This window comes from Tachypleus tridentatus, chromosome 7 (assembly GCF_004210375.1).
Source record: "Tachypleus tridentatus isolate NWPU-2018 chromosome 7, ASM421037v1, whole genome shotgun sequence".
Taxonomy (NCBI): Eukaryota; Metazoa; Arthropoda; class Merostomata; order Xiphosura; family Limulidae; genus Tachypleus; species Tachypleus tridentatus.
This window is the reverse complement of record NC_134831.1, coordinates 160,983,124-161,005,686: the sequence shown is the minus strand read 5'-3', so window position 1 is coordinate 161,005,686 and position 22,563 is coordinate 160,983,124. Positions and strand designations below refer to the sequence as shown.

Genomic DNA, 22,563 nt, shown 5'->3' with positions numbered 1-22,563 from the left:
CTTAATTTCACAGTTACGTTCTATAGCATGCTATAAGAAACGTGAGCTGTCACAGATAACAGTATGATGTTCTACAATCCTTTATCGAAGATACCTGGTAGTGAACCCAATGTAGCTTTTAAATCACAAATAACGTTTACATCTGTAAACTTTAAAGGATTGCCGTATTTTATCGATTTTTAGCCTTGAATGGGAAGAGTGTGTGTGTTTACTTATAGCAAAGCCACATCTGGCTATCTGGTGAGTCCACTGAGGGGAATCGACCCCCTGATTTTAATGTATTTTAAATCCGTAGACTTACCGCTGTACCACCGGGGGACGTTTCTTAGGTGTAGGTGAGGATAGGACTTATTAAATATGTTCACAGAATTAGGCCCTGATACCAGTATTTACTCTCTAGATAGGAAGAGTGAAATTTATCGAACGCTTCTTAAGTGTTTGAGATGGAAAAATGTCATTAACCGTATTTAGTTTCCTTAATACTTGTTTGATAATTTCTTCAATAACTGTAATAGGAAAGACGCTTCTTTTCAAACACTTGAATAATGTTTAATAAATTTATGTTTAAATAAGTTAAGATAGTACAAGTGTTATAAGTTCAAATCGTTAAAACATTGGTGAGGTTATGTTTAAGTGATATTGGTAGAACACTTTCACGTCGTGTATGTAATTAATATCAGAACTTAAATACGTTGCTGAATTGTAGTGTCAAGAAATAAGAAGCTGAGGTAATTTTCGTACTAACTGGGGTCTCGTTCTCTGGAAGAGGTTATGTAATTTGTGTTTATTTCTTACAGCAAAGCCATATAAGGCTATCTGCTCAGCCCACCGAGAGGAATCAAACCCCTAATTTTAGCGTTGTAAATCCGGAGATATACCGCTGTACTAGCGGGGGGCAAGAGGTTATTTAGATTCATGATTAATGAAAGGTTATCTTCGGACATGAAAAGTTGCCTCCCTTATATCTAATTGTAAAAAAAAATGCAAAAATGCCCATTGAAACTGCAAAACACGAAATGTGAAACCACAAGTTTTCGTGCATCTTCGTATGACCCAACATACCTTCATGCCAAATTAGTTGAAGATCCATCAACTGGGGTGACGTCGTGATAAAAAACACAAAATGATCCCGGCAGAACCAGCTGGTTAAGGCGCTCGACTCTTAATCCGATGGTCACGGGTTCGAATTTCCGTTACATCACACAAAACACGTTCGTCCTTACAGCCGTGGGGTCATTATAATATGACGGTTAATCTCACTATTCGTTGGTAAAAGAATATCCCAAGAGTTGGCGGTGGATGATGATGACTGGTTGTCTTCCTTCTAGTTTTACAGTGCTAAATTAGGGACGGCTAACGCATATAGTCCTAGTGTAGCTTTGCGCGAAATTCAAAACACACAAACGAACATTGGTGAAGATCTATCCACACCCTACGAAGTTACAAGGGCATACATCAGACAACAGACAGTAGTACAATTATGTTTATGCAGATTCAATGGGGAACCTAAATTACGCTAGGATGTTGTTTGTTTAGACATGATAACATGAATTAACCTGATCCTCATTATGAAATAATATGCAAGTCTTGTCAAAGTATCTTGTGTAATATAAAGAATTTACTTCGTTTGTGCAATTGGCCAATCATTGCTTTTCATGCTGATAAATTAATAAAGTTGCTAGTTTTAGAACAAGGCACAAACCCATGACTACACTATCTATCTGATTGAAGTCAGTGATGTCGAGAAAACCCACTTGTAGAGAAATATATATGCAAAAACAGCTTGTTTGGGTTCTACGTAAAACATTTTCTCAACCCAAACGAGCCGTTTTTGCATATATATTTATCTGATCAAAGGTTTCATTATTAAATAATAAAGTCGAATTCTCTGTGCGAAAATATAATATACTCTTCAAAAAAAGAAACGCAAAAGGCAAAATTTCAGACAAATTGTTAACAAGTTTATTCCGGGTAGTTCTGTATGACATGTGTGAAACTTTGCACATTCACTGCTGAACATTCAAAGTCTGCAAAGGCGAAGTCCACGCTCACTAGTTGAAGTTTAACATCAATAACGAGTATACCCCCCGTGAGCATCAATAACTGCTTGGCATCTTCTGCCCATGGAAGCGATGAGATGACGAATCACATCCTGCGGAATGGCTGTCCACTCACCCTGCAAAGCTGTTGCAAACTGAGGTAGAGTCTGCAGTTGAGGTTGTCGCCGTCGCAGACGTCGGTCCAACTCGTCCCAAAGATGTTCGATGGGGTTTAAATCTGGTAATCTGGAGGGCCAGGGAAGAACGTTGATGTTGTGGTGTCTCAAGAAAACAGTGGTGAGTCGAGCTGTGTGAGGACAGGCGTTGTCATGTTGAAAAAGGTCGTTGACGTTCACCATGATGGGTTGCACATGGGGCCTAAGAATCTCGTCGACGGTTGCGTACGGTCTGATCAGAAATCCTACGTAGCCCTGGTATGGTTGAGGCAGTAGACGTCTCAGTGATGGTCCTATCCCGAAGGTGACGTAACCGGATGTAGCGATCTTGTGCGGGCGTGGTCACACGAGATCTGCTAGATCGTGGACGGTCACGAGTTGATCCATGTTGTTGGTGACGATTCCATAACCTTGTGGTGGTGCTTGGGTGGACATTCACAGCTCTGGCAACATCTGATCGAGATTCGCCTGCTTCCAAGTGATCAATGGCGTTGTTGCGTTGTGCTTCAGTCAGTCTTGGCGTGACTGTATTGCGTGTCGGTGGCTTAACACTGAGCTATGGAAACCGAGAACCCGTCACTTTTATAGGGATTTTGCACATGTTGCACTTGCAGAACATGCAGATCTCTCAAACAAATTTATTGGACACGAATGCGTTTTGGCGAAAAATCCGTTGTTTTCTTCCGTTTTCAAAGTGCACAACTTTTATTGTCATTTTGGTCTGACAGTCAGTGCCTTAACACGTGTAACATCACATACTCTGAGCTTGTAACGTTATTACATATATTTCTCTTTAAAATAACAAAAATATCCCTTTTGCGTTTCTGTTTTTGAAGAGTATAGTTTTTCAGTATATATTTTTGGATAATTTGATCTTGACATGTAAGTTTTGCTGGCAGGTTACTTGTTTCATCTAATGGAACAGTTATCGAAAGGGATTAAAAATCTAAACTTGCTAAGAAAATAGAGTCAGGAATCTTGTTTATCTACTTTACTTGTAAGAAAAATTAAACTGTCATGTTCTGATGAAGAGATAACATTTAAGAAGATTTCAGGTTATTATATATATATATTATTTAATTTATAACTAAAAGTATCAGTAATGGGTACATTAAATCACACGAGTATATTTTCTTTGTGTGATTTCTATAATCCGTAAAGGATTCCAAGATAGGAACACAGATCATTATAAATCAATGCAAACATTACGCCACTCTTCTGTAACTTTAATAAGAGCTCTTGTAACTAGGCCCCGCTAGTGGAGGTAAGCTGGTTGTTACGTTTAAGAAATTTTGTGGGCTCATTAGATTTATTTATCCACCCATTTGGATTGGAGTTCGTGGTTTAAATCTGTTTTTAAATCCATCTTGGTAGAAACTAACCTGTTATATGATTTAGATTTGTTTCCACATCCATCTTGGTAGGAATTATGGTTTAGACCAGTTTAAACACCCAACTCAGTTGAAGTTAGCCGATTTTACGACATAGACCTGTTCATACATCCATCTTGGTAGCAACTAACCCGTCGTGTAGTTTTGGTTTGTTTTTACAAACTAGCCTGTCTTACGGTTTAGACCTATTTACACATTCATCTTGATAGCAACTAACCTTTCGTGTAATTTTGGTTTGATTTTACATCTCTATTGGTAGGAAGTAGTCTGTAGTGTATTTTGAGTTTGTTTACACGCTCATCTTGGTCGGAGCTAGCCTGTAATGTAGTTTGAATTTCTTTATACACCAGTCTTAGTAGGAACTATCCTGTTGTGTAGTTTGAGTTTTTGTACATCCTTCTCAATCTTGGTAGGAACTAGCCTGTACTGTAGTTTGGGTTTTTTATTCATCTATCTTTATCTTGGTGTGATCTAGCCTGTAGTGTAGTATGTATCTATTTTAACAGGAAATATCCTGTAATGTAGTTTGAGTATCTTTACATATCTGTCTTGGTAGAAACTAGCTTGTGGTGTAGTTTAGGTTTGTTTATACATCTATGTTGGTAGAAACTACCTTGTATTCTACTTTGAGTTTATTTATACGTCTATTTTGGTAGGAACTAGCCTTTTGTTTAGTTTGGGTTTATTAGTACATTTATATTGGTAGAAAGTAGCCTGTAGTGTAGTTTAGGTTTCTTTATATAAACATCTTGTAAGGAATTGACCTGTCGTATAGTTTGGGTTTCTTCGTATACCCGTCTTGGAAAGAAATAGCTTGGATCTATATACATATTTATTTTAGTAGGAAATAGCCTGTAGTGTAGTTTTGAGTTTGTTCATAGAATGTTGATAGAAATGAGCCTGTTGTGCAGTTTTGGTTTGTTTATACACCCATCTTGATAGGAAATACCCTGTCGTATAGTCCAACCCATGCTTATGCGGATCATAGAATCTGGCCATCCTATCTTTCCACGGATCATAAGATCCAGTTCATTCATTGCTAGCATGAGATATAAGATCCGGTCCATCGCATGTTTACACGAATCACAGACAGATGTGAATGGTAGCATAGTTCCCATGGACAACATGTCAATCCATCATAGGCTAATCCCCAAGTACCAATTGTACAGCTGGGTATACAGCGGTAAATGGGTAAAGTGTTTTGCTTAAGGACGCAGTAACATGTTGCGAGCAAGCCTGAAACTCGCAACCAACCGATTATGAATCCAGTACTCTTGGATGCCTGATTGCCAACTCCAAGCAGCGACACCTACGTCACTATTTAACTATTTCCATCCACTGGCTTCCATTTAAAGTGGTGTAGTTATCAACTGAGAATGACGCGAACTCGTATCGGAAGTGACGAACACTTTTACCAGAAATTATAAGATTTTTGTTTTTACCAAAAAAAAAAGTAGAAAAAGCACTGGACACTTATTGACACGTGTGAGAATTTTGTGAGATTTAAAAGTTACTAAGGCCATTATTTGAAATGAAGTAATTAGTTGGTTATGTATAATTTCGAAATAAATCCAAGGTGATTTTAAATTTAGTTAGAGTGTTTCTTTTTTAGATCACAAAATATTCAAAACGGGTTTCGGATTTAACATTCGGTACTAAATAGGCTTAGGTTGGCAACAACGTGCACTTTTACAGGAAATGGTATTTATTTATATTGAGAATTACATGGGTTTCCAGCTACAAAAAAGTTTATAGTGTTTATTATTAGCATGATGGATTGTCTGAATATATGGTATCATACATTATATCACAAATGCAATAAAAAAATCTAAAGCACGCGAATTATTCGATTTCTTACCTCTCACTTACAGATTATCATTACTGTAAGTGCATTTTAAATTACAGGAAACCAACATTAAAAGTAAATCACAATATCGTTCAGTTTATGCTTGAATTTCACAAGAGCACCATACTCTTTAAATAAAAAAGAATATCTAGCAACATCTGGAAATTTACTTTTAGTTCGTTGTCCAAGGAAACATCAGAGAGAAGCCCTGTAACTGAAAAAAAAAAGTTATTTTTTAATAATTTCAAACTTTCAATTGTTATCAGTTCAAAAACAGAACATTAAACTTAGGCTTAGCAAGGTGCAATAAAACAGCCTCATTAACTCTTCATCCAAAAACCTTTTAGCCATACATATAAAGTTTGACCTAAGCCTAAAACTTTCCTGAACAAAGAATTAAAGTTCTTAAAATTTCGTCGGGCGAACATGAAATTAGTTTTATTGATTTTGCTCTAATATTACTTTTCGCTTCATGCTTATGTGAAATTTTGGCGAATTCAAGACTTTTAAAGTAGACCTCACACTTTGATTTATCCAATTGTTAGTATCTGGTAATAAATGAAGTATGTTGTTCGTACGTAAAAGAAATTATCACTTGTTAAGATTTTATAAATAAAAAAATATAGTTACAAACAACTGTAGTCAACAGTCGGAGTAAGACATAATCTTACTATACTTACCCACTATCATAACGCTCGGAGTAAATTGTAATCTAATCAACCTGTTTTTGATGGTATAACATATGAAAGTTTCATTGTTTGTAGAACATTTGAATCAGTTGTTTAGTTTGTACAACGTTTCAAGCAATTTATTTCATTGTACAACATCTCAACCAGTTTATTTGTACAACACATTAAATAGTTATAACATTGAGGGTAAGAAGTTAACCACCAATATCCATGGTCATAATACTTAGAGTAAACTGTAATATAAATATCCATTGTTATAACATTCAGGATATTTTATGTTAAATCACGACAGTATCCGTAGATATGTAGTTTCTCTTGAATTGCAGCAATATTCAAGGATATGTAATAATTTCTGTTGAATCACAACAGTATTCAAGGATATGTAATAATTTCTGTTGAATCACAACAGTATTCAAGAATATGTAATAATTTCTGTTGAATCACAACAGTATTCAAGGATATGTAATAATTTCTGTTGAATCATAACAGTATTCAAGGATATGTAATACTTTCTGGTTATTTCCTAGTCTATATTCCAGCAATATCTACCACTGAAGGTATTAAAGCTTTTAAGTAGGGGAACTTCCCGCCCATTCTTTTAACCAAATATTATCAGCAAAATATTGACACCACATCCGATAACACGACCAAAATGATTAGAAATCATATTTTTCTGTTGAGTGTAATTATTTTAATTTATTGTAAAAAAATGTATTTTATGTAAAGAAAAACAATTTATAAAATGTATGGTAAACATTTTTTTTATATCACTGAAACCATAACCTGGGCCTTGTTTTGTAAAGTAACGAGTTTTTAGTAGTCTCTTCGAAATTGAGGAAACTTGTGTTTTTTGTTTAACTTCTAAAACCTAATGTTCTAGTTCATTTAATCACCTAAAACATAAATACTGAACACCTCCGTCTTACGTTTTGACATTTATGTGGTTCAAAAACATCGATTAAAAACACACTCATTTTGCTAAACGTACATTTTTATTAATTTCATAGAAACACATACGTATTAAAAGTTGAAAATACATTAACAACACACTAAATAATTTGGCAAGCTTTTTTTTTCTAAGGTTTATCACCAATAAACCGGAAGATAAGCCTAGATTGAGTTGAAGTTTTGTTAAAAAGCAATTTACTTTAAAAAGTTTGGTAACATTTGTAATGATATAAAATTTTGCTAGATTACATAAAGCGATTCTTCCACGAGATGGCATGGGTGTAATAGAAAAACAAAGTCCGTTTTACAGCCTCATTCAAAATGAGAGTAAACTAGGTTAATTACAATTTGTATAGGTTAGGTATTCACGGGTTTAAGTGATATAACAATGGCTATAAGGCTCACAGAGGGACAAGAAAAAATCCCAAGAATAGATTAAGTGTATGTACAGAAAGCTTTGTTCTTTCTCAAACACCGCATCACCAAAGTCTCTAGTGAAGCGCCTCTCGTGTTATTTCACGCATTAAGTTCACACAATAATGTTAAGAAAGCGTAGACATTTTATGTATATAGTTACAACAAGATATATAATATTTTAGACAAAACAACAATATTTCATTTTACAGCACACTTATTCTTTAATATATATTTGATCCCAAAAACGAAGTTCTCGATTTTTCTGTAATTGTTCCCAATAGAAAGATATATTTGACCTCGAGAAGTCGTGAAATTTTCTCTTCGACCTAATTAATTGTTTATCTTCAGAATTTTTCAAACAAAGGCGACAGTTTTCATACTTTGCAGCATATAATGTACGTCCAGTCGTGGTTGATGAATCGATTACATCTCTTAGCAACGAATATTCTCTGATTACTTTTTAGTGTTTGCTTTCTGTTTCCTGAACTTTTCGAGGGCGCTTTCGTCCATTGTTCTTTCTAGCAGTAACTCACAGGGCGCCGAAACTGTCCTGTACTTTATCCTTATTGTGTTACCCGTAAGGAACTCGAGCACTTCTATGACTGACGTGTTTGTAGTATCGGAGTTACTTTTCAATAGTCACTCTCCATTGGTAGCCGAATGACAGGAATTCCTGCTGCTTGAGCCACCTGCGGATGATGTTGGATGTGTGATCTTGTGTGAGTTTGCCAGTAATCCTCAGTGTAGTGGTGATCTTCATCGCTTTCCAAAGGTTCTTCTTCAATACTAAGCTGTGGAGACAGGACTTTCCTCGACATTCTAGGACTGGTGTTGTTCTGGTCTCGACAATAGTGTTGGTACATACGAAGATGTCCATGTAAAAATCTCGATGAGACAACTTCATACATTGGGTCACTTCGTGCGAACTCTCGAAAAAGAGCGTCGCTCTTTTCATCGACGCTGTAGTCACGCATAAGAAACCTGTCAAAACGAAGTCTATTCGAGCGGAAAAAGCGATGAAACATTGACGATTTTTCTCGGAGATCTTGTCTACTGTCTGAAATTGACTGCGAGTCAGACAACGAGTCACTACGCCATTGTAGAGCACCATCACTTAGAGTTTGGGAGTCATGTCGACTCTTTAAATACTGTCTTCTTTTCCTAAAGGCACTCTTAATCTTTTTCCGATCCCAGTTAATGGGATCCTTATGGTAAGCAAAAAGGCGTTCTTTGCTGGGCTCGAGTTTTCTCTTTACCTGTTCTTCTGGGGCTGTTTCCAATGATTTGTTTGGTTCTTTGATACCGTTCACATCAAACGACCCTTTGTCGAGAATACAATCCAAAACTGTAATCGTATCTTCGTCAATGGCAGGTTGGATTTGCTTTCGGCTTAGTTTGGGGGGTTTTCCATTTCCGTCGACTGACATGGACTTATAGCCACTGTCCGCCTTCATCTGCTGCAATTTGTGCGACTGTCCATCCCCTGTGCTGTCAGTGTTGTCTGTAGTTGTGGAATCCATGGATGTAGTGTGTCTACTGGCATCAGTGGAGGACCCCTCCATGCTGTCCAAACTATTGTCTGTGCTGGTAGTCACAGGTTGTGTCGGATCTGATGCATAGCGTCTTTGGAGGCGTTTAGCAAGAAGATTTTTGTAACTATGTCTTCTGGACTCGTATGAGGGAAGTTCCAATAGATTATTGGTTATTCTGACTTGGCATTCCACAGGTGAAGTACATCCATCGTCGGTGTACACAAAATCTGCATACGACTCAAACGAAGTAGCTTGTGAAGTGGATAGATCTAGTTCAGGTAATTTTTCTGTGGCTTTTGAAAATCTTTCTTCCTCTGCTAGGTCACTGTAGGCTAATGGTTGACCATCTTCATATTCCTGATTGCATTGTGTGTTTCCATTCTCTTTGATACAATGGTGTTCGTTCTGAGGTCCCTCCTCTTCTGTATGACAATACGACTCGTAGCCCTGTTCCGTCATTGAGGCTTTTTCTTTATCAGCCAACATATGACTTTTTTCTTTATCTTCATCACACGCCTCCGAGCTACCCAAGTCCTTTTCATCTTGGTCATAGTCACCTAAATAACAAATGTCTCTCAGGTCGTCATCTTCATCCATTTGTAAGATGTCCTGGAGTTCTTCTTCTTCTTCAAAAGTAGCCCGAAGCTCCCAGAGATCGCGGTACTGTTGACGTTTACATTCGTGTTCATCTTCAATTAATTTTGTTTCTTCTATTTCTTCACTTTCTGGAGTAGAAAGAACTATTTTTTCTTCTCGCACATCCTCTTTACTACCCGTGTCATTGTAACGAATTCTGTATGCTTCTGTTCTGTCCTGCTCAGGTGTTGAATTATCTGAAAGACTCAACGTTTTGAGATTTTCTTTCTGATATAATTCCATTTTATGTTCGAGAATTCCACTTTCTGTGCTGTCAGCTTTGTGCAAAGTGGTTGGAACCTCCTCCCAGCCTTCCCCGTCCAATGTAATATCCAAACTAGAGACTGACCCTTTTCGAGAGTGTGTTTCTTCTTTTACTTGAAGGTGGGAAGAATCCACTATATAATGGTCCTCTTCTACATCTGCTCCCCCAGGGACCAGTGACTTGGAAGGGCCACTTACATAATCGTATTCTTCTAAGTTTATCCTAGCAATGACAGGTTGTTGGCCCGAGTTTATTACCCTAAAGTAGTCATTAAAGCCTATAGCGTAGATGTTGGTCAATATAGTCTGTGAGGAAGCTTCTTTGGCCTCAACATGTTTTGCGACTGACTCGCGAGGTATGACTGTCCTCGTGCTACTTGAGTCGAGCGAAGAATGGGAGTGGCTATAATGAGAAGACGCCTTTTCCCCTTTTGGAATCGAAATGCTCGAGTGGTTGCTGCCTGGCGAACTTTCACTGGTTATAAACACTGGTTGTTCTTCGCGATGATGTACCACTACCGACACCTTAGTTAGTCCAGTTCCTGTTACCGTATCCTCAGGAGAGCTTTGTGCTCTCGACTCATTCGATTCTCCTATTTCATTAGATGGCAGACTTTCACAAATTACCGACTGATCTGATCCGGTTGATTGACGCGGAAAAGGAAGTTCAGTATCTTCTTCATCTGATATACAGAGAGAAGCTTGTCTTTGGATACCACCGCCTGATGACCTACGGGAGGTACTGGATACGGAGGTGCTTCCTGCTGGACCCGGGTAACTACAAAAAAACACTATTTTATAACGTAGGTATTAAACTTGTATCTTTCTAGTTTTTCTTTCCCTCTCCTTAGATATATATTTTATACATACCTCTTGTGCTTTCAAAATATCTTATACACTTCATCTATTCCTAATGCTCGTTGAAGAAGAGCTTATTTATTTGAATAAAAACAACATATGAAAAAAATATATAAAAAATAGCGTTTACTGGCGTTTTATCGTTTGGCATGTTCGAATGAAAACTACGTTGGTGAGAACAATAAAGGTGAAACTTCACTGCAGTTTTAATGTTTTTAAAACATTATTAATAACAGGAAAGCTAATTTTATAAAAAAACAAACAAACTTATAAAGTAACCGAGTTGGCTCTGTATAATGAAACGACTAGAATAGCACTATTCAAAATACAATAAAGTTAAAATCTACAATGATTAGTCAATTGAGTACCCTCGTTACTAACAATATCTTAAGCCTCGTATCTTCGTAAACTTCGGAAAATATAGGAGATTTAGCCTACTCCTAGTTGTTAAAAATATTTTAACTTCTGTATCTAACAGGAGGTTTGGACATCATAGGAGACCTATTTTACTCTCAAATCCATAACAATAGTGTATTAGACATTTATCTGTGTGTGTGTGTGTACCTTTATTGATTTTTCGCTGTTTTGTCTTTGCAAATCATTAGGTTTGAAATTTGCTAATTTTATACATTTATTAGACCGAATGAATTTCATAGTAATACTTTACTACCTAAACTTGAAAGTTAAACCGAAATGTCTTGAAACCGTTGAAATAGCGCCCTTAATTTAGATAATACCAAATAATTTATATATTAATTAGGTTAAATTAATAAATATTTACAACCAATGGTTTTGCTTTTATTCAAAATGTGCTCATTTGCATAATTAGATGCTCCAACGAACTGTTCTTCGATAGGCAACGGTAAACCACCGCGTTATTTAACATTCTAATAAACTACACTTAGATATGTAATGATAAACCCAAATTTGTTGAATTTAATTTTCTAGCACAATATATTTACTCACCTATCAAACGGTGATCTTGGTCCAGAACTTTCGAACTCCGGGGTTTTAGTTTCCGGAATACCTGATACAATAAAAGCAAACGCTGTCAATCAAAAACGTATAATACCTACAGGTGTATTAAAACACATAAACAGAGAGATCTTTATTCAAATCTGAAGTGAATGTATACGGAATCAGTGAACAGCCACTAAGGAACTCTTCTTATCACGTCAAATCAAAACTAAGGAGAATTTAGAATGTAAGATAATTAACTGAGCATAATAATTATGGTTACTCTTCTAACAGAACACAAAATGAAGAATATTTTTACACTGTAAACAAATGTAATAGTTTATAAATTACCCTTCCAAACGTTGAGAAATTGAAAAAAGACTTGGAATTGGGTGATAATCTAACAAAAATTACAATTATTCCTTTAAACGTTAATAGGTGAACGATGAGTCATCCCAGTACAGTAATCTAGTTGAGAAATCAGATAAATCAAGCGTGACGTGATGCGACACACAGGTATTTTATATAGATTAGATAATAATACAATAATTAAAATTTTTTTTTCACAGAAGATAAGTAAGTCTAAGCTACATTGGACACAAGGCCAAACTATTTGCTTCAGTTTCTTTTACACAAGGCATAAAATATTTCAACTAAAGCAAACAACTTATTTCCCTTTTTTGAAGCAATACTTTTTAATGCCTGGAGACGCTGAACAGTGGTGACATTTCTTGTTTTGTTTGTAGTTAAGAACAAAGTTATTTAATGAGCTATTTGTTTTCTGTTCACCACAGGTATCGAAACCCAGTTTATAGCGTTGTAAGACTGCAGACATACCGTTATGCCACTGGTAGGCGAAATTTTGCAATAAAAACTATTAAATGTCTTTCATATTATTTTTAATAATATTTAAATGGAAAATAATGCTGACATTTCATATTTCCTTACGATAATAAATTAATATATTTTGAATACTTTGCTTATACATGTTTAGCCCAAACAGGAACGGTATTCGCTCAATCTTTACAATACAACACAATTAACAAGCACCGTCCTGTCATCTATTGACCATACCTTGAATTGTACAAGCAACGTCGAAAAGACGCTTGAAGGCCTTTTTTGTTGTCTTTTTTCTTCAAATCCCTATTATTATTAACTTTCTTTTAAAATTATTTCTTGTAACATTTCAGAAACATCTACTTAAAGAAAGTCTAGCAGAAAATAAACATCATGACTGTATTTATGATCAAGAGGTAAAAGTAACAAACGGTATATTTCAGTGTGGTGAAAACCCTAAAAATATTAAACCCTAAAAATATTAAAAGCATTACTGGAAGAAAAACAAGATATATAAGCATCACAGATACTTATTTAACCAGCAAAGCCTTATTTTTGGTACGTCAAAAAAGACAAAACCTAAGGAGCTGATAATAAATTCACTTTAAAGAAAAAATAATTTAGTTTAATCACTTCTGCAAAGTAAACCAAACAAATCCAAACTTATCAGCAACATCCGAAACATATGCAGTGCATGGAATTAGAAGCTAAATCATTTGAGAAGTAATAAGTACCAGTCTGTAAATAACTCTAATTATACTACTGCAATATACTTTCTCCTATCCGTATTTTATTGGTAATCTTCTGGAAATTTCTACGAGGCGTAGATGCTTCACTTTAGGCCCAAAGGGGACCCCCACAAGATGAAACAGTGTGGAATTCATTTGAATTTGGATGTATTTTAGTTATAGAAGAAAGTAAACTGGTTCCTTACCTGGAAGCTGTTCCGTCAAAGATCGTGGTGACATATATCCAGAAACAGGAAGTTGGTATTCCTGCATCATGTACTGATCCTTTGGTTCTTTGCTGCTGAAAGTATCAAAACTCTCATTAGTACTAGCCACAATATTTAGTTCAAACACGAATAACGCCAACGGAGTTAGGATTCTCATGCTATATAATCTTTTTTTGTATTTTTTAGTCGGGTTCACCTTTGTTACAGATTTAAAACCAACTCATTCTTGTAGAGTTACCTTAGTTTTGCTTTGGATAAACAGGCAGATTAAACAACTTGTCAAGCAATTCACACATTCTATAGGAAAGCAGGACATCAGTTATGCAATCTCGACATTTTCGAACACTAATACGATATTACTTGGCAACTTCTTGTTTTTTTAAAGGACATTACAATATCGTCTAGAAATGTTTAAATTTTCTAAAGGATATAACTGATATAATTCAGCAAGTTTGTATTTCCTAAAAGTATTACAAGTACTTCTAAGTGGCATTAGTATACCTTTAACAATATGGTGCTGTTTAAAAGACACTGAGATAAAGGTTTGAAATATATAGATCTATACTAGGCATTGTAATACAAGTCAGAAAGTTACAGATCTATGCAGGACATTGGAATATAATACAAAAAGTCAGATATATATAAACTGGGCATTGGAATACAGTACAGAAAGTTAAATATATATACTGGACATTGATATATTTAACAGAAAGTTAGATACATATATATATTGGGCATTGGAATATACTGCAGAAAGTTAGATATGTATACTGGACACTGGAATATAATACAGAAAGTTAGATACATAAATTATATTCCAATGGCCAATTTATATATATAACGTGTTACAGCGGTAAGTCTATAAGTTTACAAATATAAAATCAAGGTTTCGACAGCTCTTGGTGGAGATCTATACTGAACACAACGATAGCATCTAAAAAATTAGTGTTCTACTCAGAATATAAGTATATTTTTAACGAAGCTAGGGTATTCTAAAAGGAATGATTTATCTTATGATTGGTTTATAAAACAGCAGTACATTGTATTTGATATATTTAATGGGTCCTTGTCTAACAATTAAAAAAATTACAATGCTATTTTGATAAGATATTTAGAAATAATGAAAGGAATAGTTATAACTTATAGTCGGTCAGAACAACACTTTTCACTGATTTATTAGCATATTTTGAAAAAAAAAAAAAAAGAACTGTAATGTCTCTTGATAGCACTAAACCTTTACCAACTCGCATTATACGAGTTTTACAATGGTAAATCCGCATTTAGAACGATTATGTTATGTCTTAAGTGTCAAAGAAAGGAGGGGGGAATACCTGAAAGACTGCGTTACCATGGTTATACTTCTGCGGTTACCAAGCAACGTATCAACATAAAGTTTTATATCAAGCAACTTCTGTCAATCATAAACATAATTCATGTGAGAAAACTCGGAGTTCAGCTCGAACATTGTTACAAAGGTTACATACAGCCTATGTCTACCAGTTGTAACTCTGGACTTTCTTTATAACAACACCGTCACTTCCTGTTGTAATGACAAACACATAAAACATAAATTTCTTCTTAAACTGAAAATGTTTTAAATTCATTTGTAAACTTTAACACATAGTCTCGTCGAGTTAAAACTGGTAGGGTTACGCCATTGTTAGAGATATATTTACGTTTCATACTCCGACTTCACGTTCACTACGAAAGTCGTGATACTAAAAGATAACCTAACCGAAGTGTGTATAATAATGTATATGCTAAATTAACATACTAGGATGTACACATAAATGCGATTCACACACCTTGTTTTTTTTTAATTTACTTAAAGCATGTTTACTAGTGATTAAACCTGCCTAGAACTTAAGTTGATATTGTTGGTGGTGGTTTTTAGCGAAAACTACACAATAGACTATTTTAGCATTGCGAATACAGAAATGTCTCGATGACCCTCCAGGGGACAGAATTAAAGAAGTGTGAAAAATATTTTATGAACAAAATTAAAATAAAATTGCACCAATCAACCCTTAGTTGAAACTTGAGTTAAAAGTGAATTTCGACCGCATACCAGGAAACAACAAATCGAAGTTCTTCTAGAACACGAATTTCTTCCATAAGAAAGATTATTGAACCGATTACATAATACATTAACATCTAATTTTCACAGCATTCTAACAAGACCGCGCTGCGCTTAATCAGACTACAAAAAACAGAGTTGTTCTCTAAATTCCAAATATACGTATGTCACTAAGAAGCTATTGTAAAACATACACAAAATCATTCCATTACCCAAAACACACCATAAGGTTAAATTCACTGCTTATAAAAAATTGAAAAACTTATTTAAATCAAGAAACTGCTCAAGTTCTTGCTTGACAAATACCGGGTCACGATATAATTTTCATTCCACCTATAGTGATGTTTTGCTTCGTTCAGTCATATTTATCTAATCAACTACTGTACCTAATAATAATGAAAGGTTTGTTGCTGTCAGGTTTGTGTCACGTACCAATTGAACATGATATAGTGGGTAGCGTGCTGGAGTACTTTGGAGTTGAGGGTGAGCCAAATTCAGTTATCCAATTAGATGTTAGAAATGGGTTACTTTTAATCTATCATTTTAAATCAGGGACGGTCAGAGATAGGTCTTGTGTAACTTTGTGCAAATATACACGTTTCAGAGACGTAATTCATATAATCCCGTATTGACTGCTGGTACTACAACATTTAGATACATGTAACGTATATATTAGGTTGAGGAATAATTCGTGAGCGTTTTTAAATAATTTCATTCAAGCATTACATGCAAGACTATACAATACTTCAATGCATGAACACATTACACCCAAAACATTTATTATGATACTTTATTTCATGTAATACCTAGGTATATAGTATGCATTGTTTTAAACGAAATTGCAAGAAATTAAATGCGAAAAGCAGATGGTGTAGAAAATGCTCGATTTTGTCCACTTAACATTCCATTTAATGAGCTGGAAATGAAAGCAAAAATTAAAGACATATGAAAATCAAACACACCATCTATTAGAGCAAAAAAATTATCTACCAAATGACATGAAATATTTTGCGAAAGCGTTTCATTTATGAATATATTTTTTTAACTTGAAAAAACGCTCACGAATTATTCCTCAACCCAATAATATAGAAATCACCTTGGTAGAATTACTGTGCTATTTGATAATCCATGAGCTTTTGAAGCCCGACATTTCCTTTGATTATGAATGACGTCATACCGCTGAAGGTTAGTTGTTTTCGATTCTATTAGAACCAGTGAAAATCAAGCATTTCATACATATAAAGGTAAGAAAGGGAATGAAATATCGTCTTAAATTATTTAACATGATATTATTTAAATACAACATGAGAAAACGCATCAGGATTTTGTATTTGCTAAAATGTAATTAAGTTAATAATAAGATGTCATATTTATAACCAAATTTTTTTCAACCGACTGTGTAAATAAACTTAATTCGATAAAGAGCTTAGTGATTTGAAAGCTACTCGAGAGCTATCTGCGCTAACCGACCCTAATTTAGCAGTGTAAGACTAGAGGGAAGGCAGCTAGTCATCACATCCCATCGCCAACTCCTGGGCTACTCTTTTACCAACGAATAATGGGATTGACTGTCACATTATTAAGCACTTACGGTTGAAAGGGCAAGTATGTTTGGTGCGACGGGGGATTCGAACCCGCGACCCTCGGATTACGAGCGAGCGCCGTAACCACCTGGCCATGCCGGGCCAGAGCTTAGTGAGGTATTGACAGAGGATAGGGCTCATAACTCTCAGATCTGTAAAGCAAAAAAAAAAAACACGCAACATGTATTTTTTTTTTCGCAGTTCTTTCCAAATGACATTCAGAACCCAGCATGGCCAGGTGGTTAGGGCGCACGACTCTTAATATGAGGCTCGCAGGTTCGAATCTCCCTCACACCAAACATGCTCGCCCTTTCAGCCATGGGGGGAGTTGTAACGTGACGGTCAATCTCTCTATTCATTGGTAAAAGACTAATTGCCTTCTCTCCAGACTTACACTGCTAAATTGAGGATGGCTAGCGCAGATAGCCTTCATGTACCTTTTCATGAACTTCAAAATCAAACAAACAAACAAACAGACATTTAGAACCCCATCTCTAGGGTATGCTAGGATATTTGTGTTTTTTAGATTTTACGATTGAACATAAACCGAACAAAGTGATATGCATCATATGCATATATAGCCATCTTTTCACTCAATTTTATACGTATGGGTAGGGTCTGCTCTTTATGTAACGCTTTCCACTTTTAACTGTATTCAGAAATGTCGAGAAACTGAAAACCACAGTAATGAGGGATATTAAATGGCATATACGATCATTAGAGTGTAAATTTGTCAGTACCAAGCATATGGCTGCAATTAGGTAATCATAAATCATCGTAAACAAGATGGATAGATCCACGTATATAGGTTCCGTGTCATCTACGTCAAAGGTAATTCGAGAATTGCAAGCTGTGATGAAACGGGTATGTGACTTTCAATATATGTTCATTTGCCTGTTTTTAATTAAGCACAAAGTTGCACAATGGGATAACAGTGATCTGCCCACCAGAGGTATCGAAACCCAGTTTATAGTGTTGCAAGTCCGAAGACAAACCGCTGTACCAATGAGAGGCAAATATATGTTCGATTCATTAACGTCAATGAAAATAATATAGTTAAAATGAGAGAAACTGATTGAAAAAAATTGTAACTAAAGGCAAACTTTTAAACATGCTTTCTATCTCTTTACATGTTTTATCTGACGGCCCATGAGAAAGAATTATAAAGAACGTGAAAACAAACTCATCCTTCCAACACCCTCTCCCGCGACCACAAAACCTCTTGTCTTTGTGTGTTGTAATCGCGTAAAATGTTTTGTTCGATTATATTTATAATTGTAAATATATAATCATACACATTTTACTATGTATTAAAATGTTTTTACTATTAGACACACTATAGGTTGAAATTATCGATACTAATTTTTTACAGATTGGGGTATTCAGAATTTATAATACATAATGACAACTTTCACATTGGTAAGAAACATGGATGTAAGTACCTAGACATGCACCTAACACTACTAGTCCAATTAACCCTAACCAATTCGAGCAAACTGCATTTAACACAGACTAATCCTAGTTAAACCTAGTCACTTCTAACAAATCATAGCCAACAAACAGACTTATCATGACTAACTCTAAACCAATTCTAGGAAAACATCGTTAACACATACAATAATTCTAACTAACTCTAGCCAATTCTACCAAATTATATTTAACTTACAGAATAACCATAAATATCCCTAACCAAATCTAGTCAACCATATTTAACACACAGGCTAATCCGAAATAACCCTAACCAACTCTGAGAGACCGTACTTGACACATAAACTACTCCTATGTAACCCAACCAATTCTAATAAGCCATAGTTAACGTGTAGACTAATCTTAACTAACTCTAATCAATTTTAACGAACAAATATAATAATACTAACTGACCCTAACCTTAGGTATCTAATACTACGTGAGGTGATGGAATGGAGATACCACATATCATTGTGCACTTTGGCCTCAAGAACATCAGCTGCCGACGTCATCTCAAAATAAAATAAAAAAGCTAACGAAAGTGTGCCTAAAAGTTACGTCACATCCGTTCCACTAATCCCGCATTTCCACCATGACGAAAAAGGGTTTTTCGAAGATCATAGTGGAAAAATTAACATCTTCATATTGCCACAAATTGTGTTAAATGGCATGCAAGTGACTTCAGTCACTTTCTTTTGCCAGAATGCCTAAAACATCTTTATAAAGTCAGCTAAAACATCTTCCAGCACCTGGTACAGTCTATACCACTAAAGGTAACTTAACAAGAAAGTTTTCAGTGAAGCCTAGGTTGTTCGGTAGTGCATTCTAGCTAGGAACTGTTTTGTCGACTTCACTTTCCGTGGTTGCTAGTTCTATTTGAGAGATATTAAATGAGGTTCGTATTTTGTGGCAGATAAATTAACCTGAGAATTATTCATTAAGCTAAGTCCACGTTTTGTGAAAACTGACCGTGGAGGAGATGTGCTTAATGAAACCTAGCTTGTGTGATAACCGTAGTTTGGACGGTTTGATTTGTTTTGCATTTTCCGCAAAGCTGAAGGGCTATTTGCGTTATTCGTCCCTAATTTAGCACTTTAAGACTAAAGGAAAGTCAGCTAGTCACCACTACTCACCACCAACCCTTAGGCTATTCTTCTACCAACTAATAGTGGGATTGCTCATAACTTATAACACCCTCACAGGTGAAAGGGATTCGAACCAATGATTTTCACACTTCAAGTTGGAGACCTAACCACCTAGCCATTAGTTTGGATGTGATGTGCTAAATGAAGCCATGTGATGTGATATACCTTACTACAGTTTTTTGTGCTTGGTGACCTGTGCTGTAATATCTAATTACAGTTCATATTTGTTTAGTGAGTCTCTGTTGTGATATATATGGGCCTTTCTTGTGTGTTACCTCAGTACAGTTTAGGTATGATAGTGAAGTGTGTATTTTGTAACATAAATATAAATGTGTTTAGTGGTGTTTAGTGAGTCTGTGTTGTGTAATTTAACTATAATTTAGACGTGTTTAGTGAGCCTGTTGTGTAAGTTAACTATAGTTTAGATGATGTGTTTAGTGAGGCCATTGTGTAATTTAACAATGGTTTAGTTCTGTTTAGTGAGCCTGTTGTGTAAATTAACTATAGTTTAGTGTGTTTAGTGGACCTGTTTTGTGTAATTTAACAATAGTTTACATGTATTTAGTAAGCCTGTATTGTGTAATTGAACAATAGTTTAGTTGTGTTTAATGAACCTATTGTGTACTTTAACTATAGTTTAGATGTATTTAGTGAACTGTGTTGTATTTAGTATAGGAAATAAGTACAAAAGTAGTTGTAAGAATAGGCTTAATTGTTACTATTGTAATGCTAGAAGTATAAGAAAAATATGATAAGGCTTTGGTAGGAATAGAAGATTTGACATAATGGGAATAACTTAATCATGGTTAAATGTAGATGGTTTTGGTGACAGAAAAATATTTGAAATATGGGGTTATAGGCTATTTAACACAGAGTAGTAAAGAGAGGAAAAGGAGTGATTCTGTACTTAAGGTGTGAGTTACATCTTGTTGAAGTTGAGAATATTAAGGATAACAACAAGGAGACTGAAACCATTTGGGTTTTTGTTAGTGGATATCAAGGGAAAAAGCTCTTAGTAGGAACTTTTTACAGACCACCAGATGAAACTGAAGAAATTATTGAGAAACAGTACAATGAGAATAAGATTTCAGTTGTTAATGAAGTCATAATTATGGCTGATTTTAATTTCAGACATATTGATTGGGAAATGCTAGAATGAAACCATAAGGAAGAAAGGTTTCTGGAAAATATTCAAGATGAATTTCTTCACTGATTGGTCAAGAAACCTATTAGAAATAATGTTATTTTAGATTTACTGTTAGCTTCTAATATAGAAATGATTGAAATGGTAGAAATTGGAGACCACCCAAGTACAAGTGATTATTGCTGTATTAGATTTGATGTTCTGCAGCATATGGAGATGAGGAATAATGATGTTTTAGTTACAAATTAAAAAAACAAATTCTGAAAGGATACAACAAGAATTATCTGTTGTGAACTTGGCAGCTAACTTATTTGGAGACACTGATCAGATTTGGAACTTTTTTAAGGAAACATTTTTCAATATTCAAAACAAGTATATTCCTTATAAAAAGTAAAAAGATAGCTGCACGTAGAAAACCAGGTTGACTCACAAAGATTGTAATACATAAAACTGTAGAAAAGTATCACAAGTTTAAGAAATGTAAATTGGATTGAAGATTATAGAAGATCAAGATAGCTGATAAAACAGGAAATTATGACATCAAACAGGACGTACGAGAAAACTTGGCTGAAAATATAAAACTTAACTATAAGGATTTTTTAATACATCAGGGATAAACAGAATGTTAGGATGGAGATAGGACCCTTGATGGATGATTAAGGAAGGTTTGTAACTGATGATTATGAAATGGCTAGATTATTAAAATGTGTTTTTCTTCAGTTTTTACTGTTGAAGACTTAAGCAGTATTCCTCAACTTGAACATTTGATAGATGAAAACAAAGTTGAGCAAGACAACTGCATAATTCTGAGCTTGTTAGAATTAAATTGGGAAATTTAAAGAATGATACAGCATCTGGACCAGATAATATTTCCCCAGAGGGTTTTGAAGAAGGTCAAGTATTGGATATGTGAGCTACTTGTTTCCTTGAATATTGGGCAAGTATCAACAGATTGGAAATTAGCTAATGTCGCTCCTATCTTCAAGGGAGGTAACAGAAGTTGTTTCATTAATTATAGGCATATTAGTCTTACATCAGTTGTAGAAAAGTTTGGAAGAGGCTAATAAAAGATACTTTACAAAGTCACTTAATAAAGTTTAGAGTTTTACTGGATACTCAATGTGGCTTCACTAGGGAAAAACCTTGCCTTACAAATTTGACATGCTTTGAATATGTTACTGAATATGTAGATGAGAGTAAGACATGGAGTTGGTGTATCTGGATTTTCAGAAAGCATTTGACAAAGTGCCACATAAAAGACTTGTAAAGAAACTTATTTCTGTAGGTGTGAGAGTGAAATTTACTAATTGGATAGAAGAGTGGCTTGATGGAAGAAAGAAGAGGGTTGTTATAAATGTGGTTCAGTCAAACTGGATTAATGTCACAAGTGGGATACCACAGGGCCTAGTCTTAGGACCACTGTTCTTTTTTATTTAATTTAATGACATGAATGAAGAAATAATCAATAAATTATTTACATTTGCAGATGATATTAAGGTCTTGGGTGTTGCTGGCTGTGAAGAAGATGATGATGCTCTACAAAAGGATTTAGATCATTTAGTGATTTGAGCAAATAAATGGTAGATGGATTTTAATTATAAT

General features: G+C 35.0%; 1 protein-coding gene across 4 annotated transcripts in view; it reads right to left on the bottom strand.

Annotated features, from left to right (window-relative positions):
- Window positions 1-7,143: 7,143 nt before the first annotated feature.
- Window positions 7,144-22,563, bottom strand: part of LOC143257042 (uncharacterized) — a 72,209-nt gene continuing 56,789 nt past the window's right edge. For 3 of the 4 annotated variants that reach the window (XM_076515137.1, XM_076515138.1, XM_076515139.1), the window contains exons 5-7: window positions 13,525-13,619; window positions 11,763-11,823; window positions 7,144-10,716 (exon numbers count right to left, since the gene is read on the bottom strand). In XM_076515137.1, coding sequence (XP_076371252.1) covers window positions 8,139-10,716; window positions 11,763-11,823; window positions 13,525-13,619 — 2,734 coding nt within the window. In that variant the 3' untranslated portion in view covers window positions 7,144-8,138. The remainder of the gene's footprint in view (window positions 10,717-11,762; window positions 11,824-13,524; window positions 13,620-22,563) is intronic. The other variant, XM_076515140.1, reaches the window with a different exon arrangement.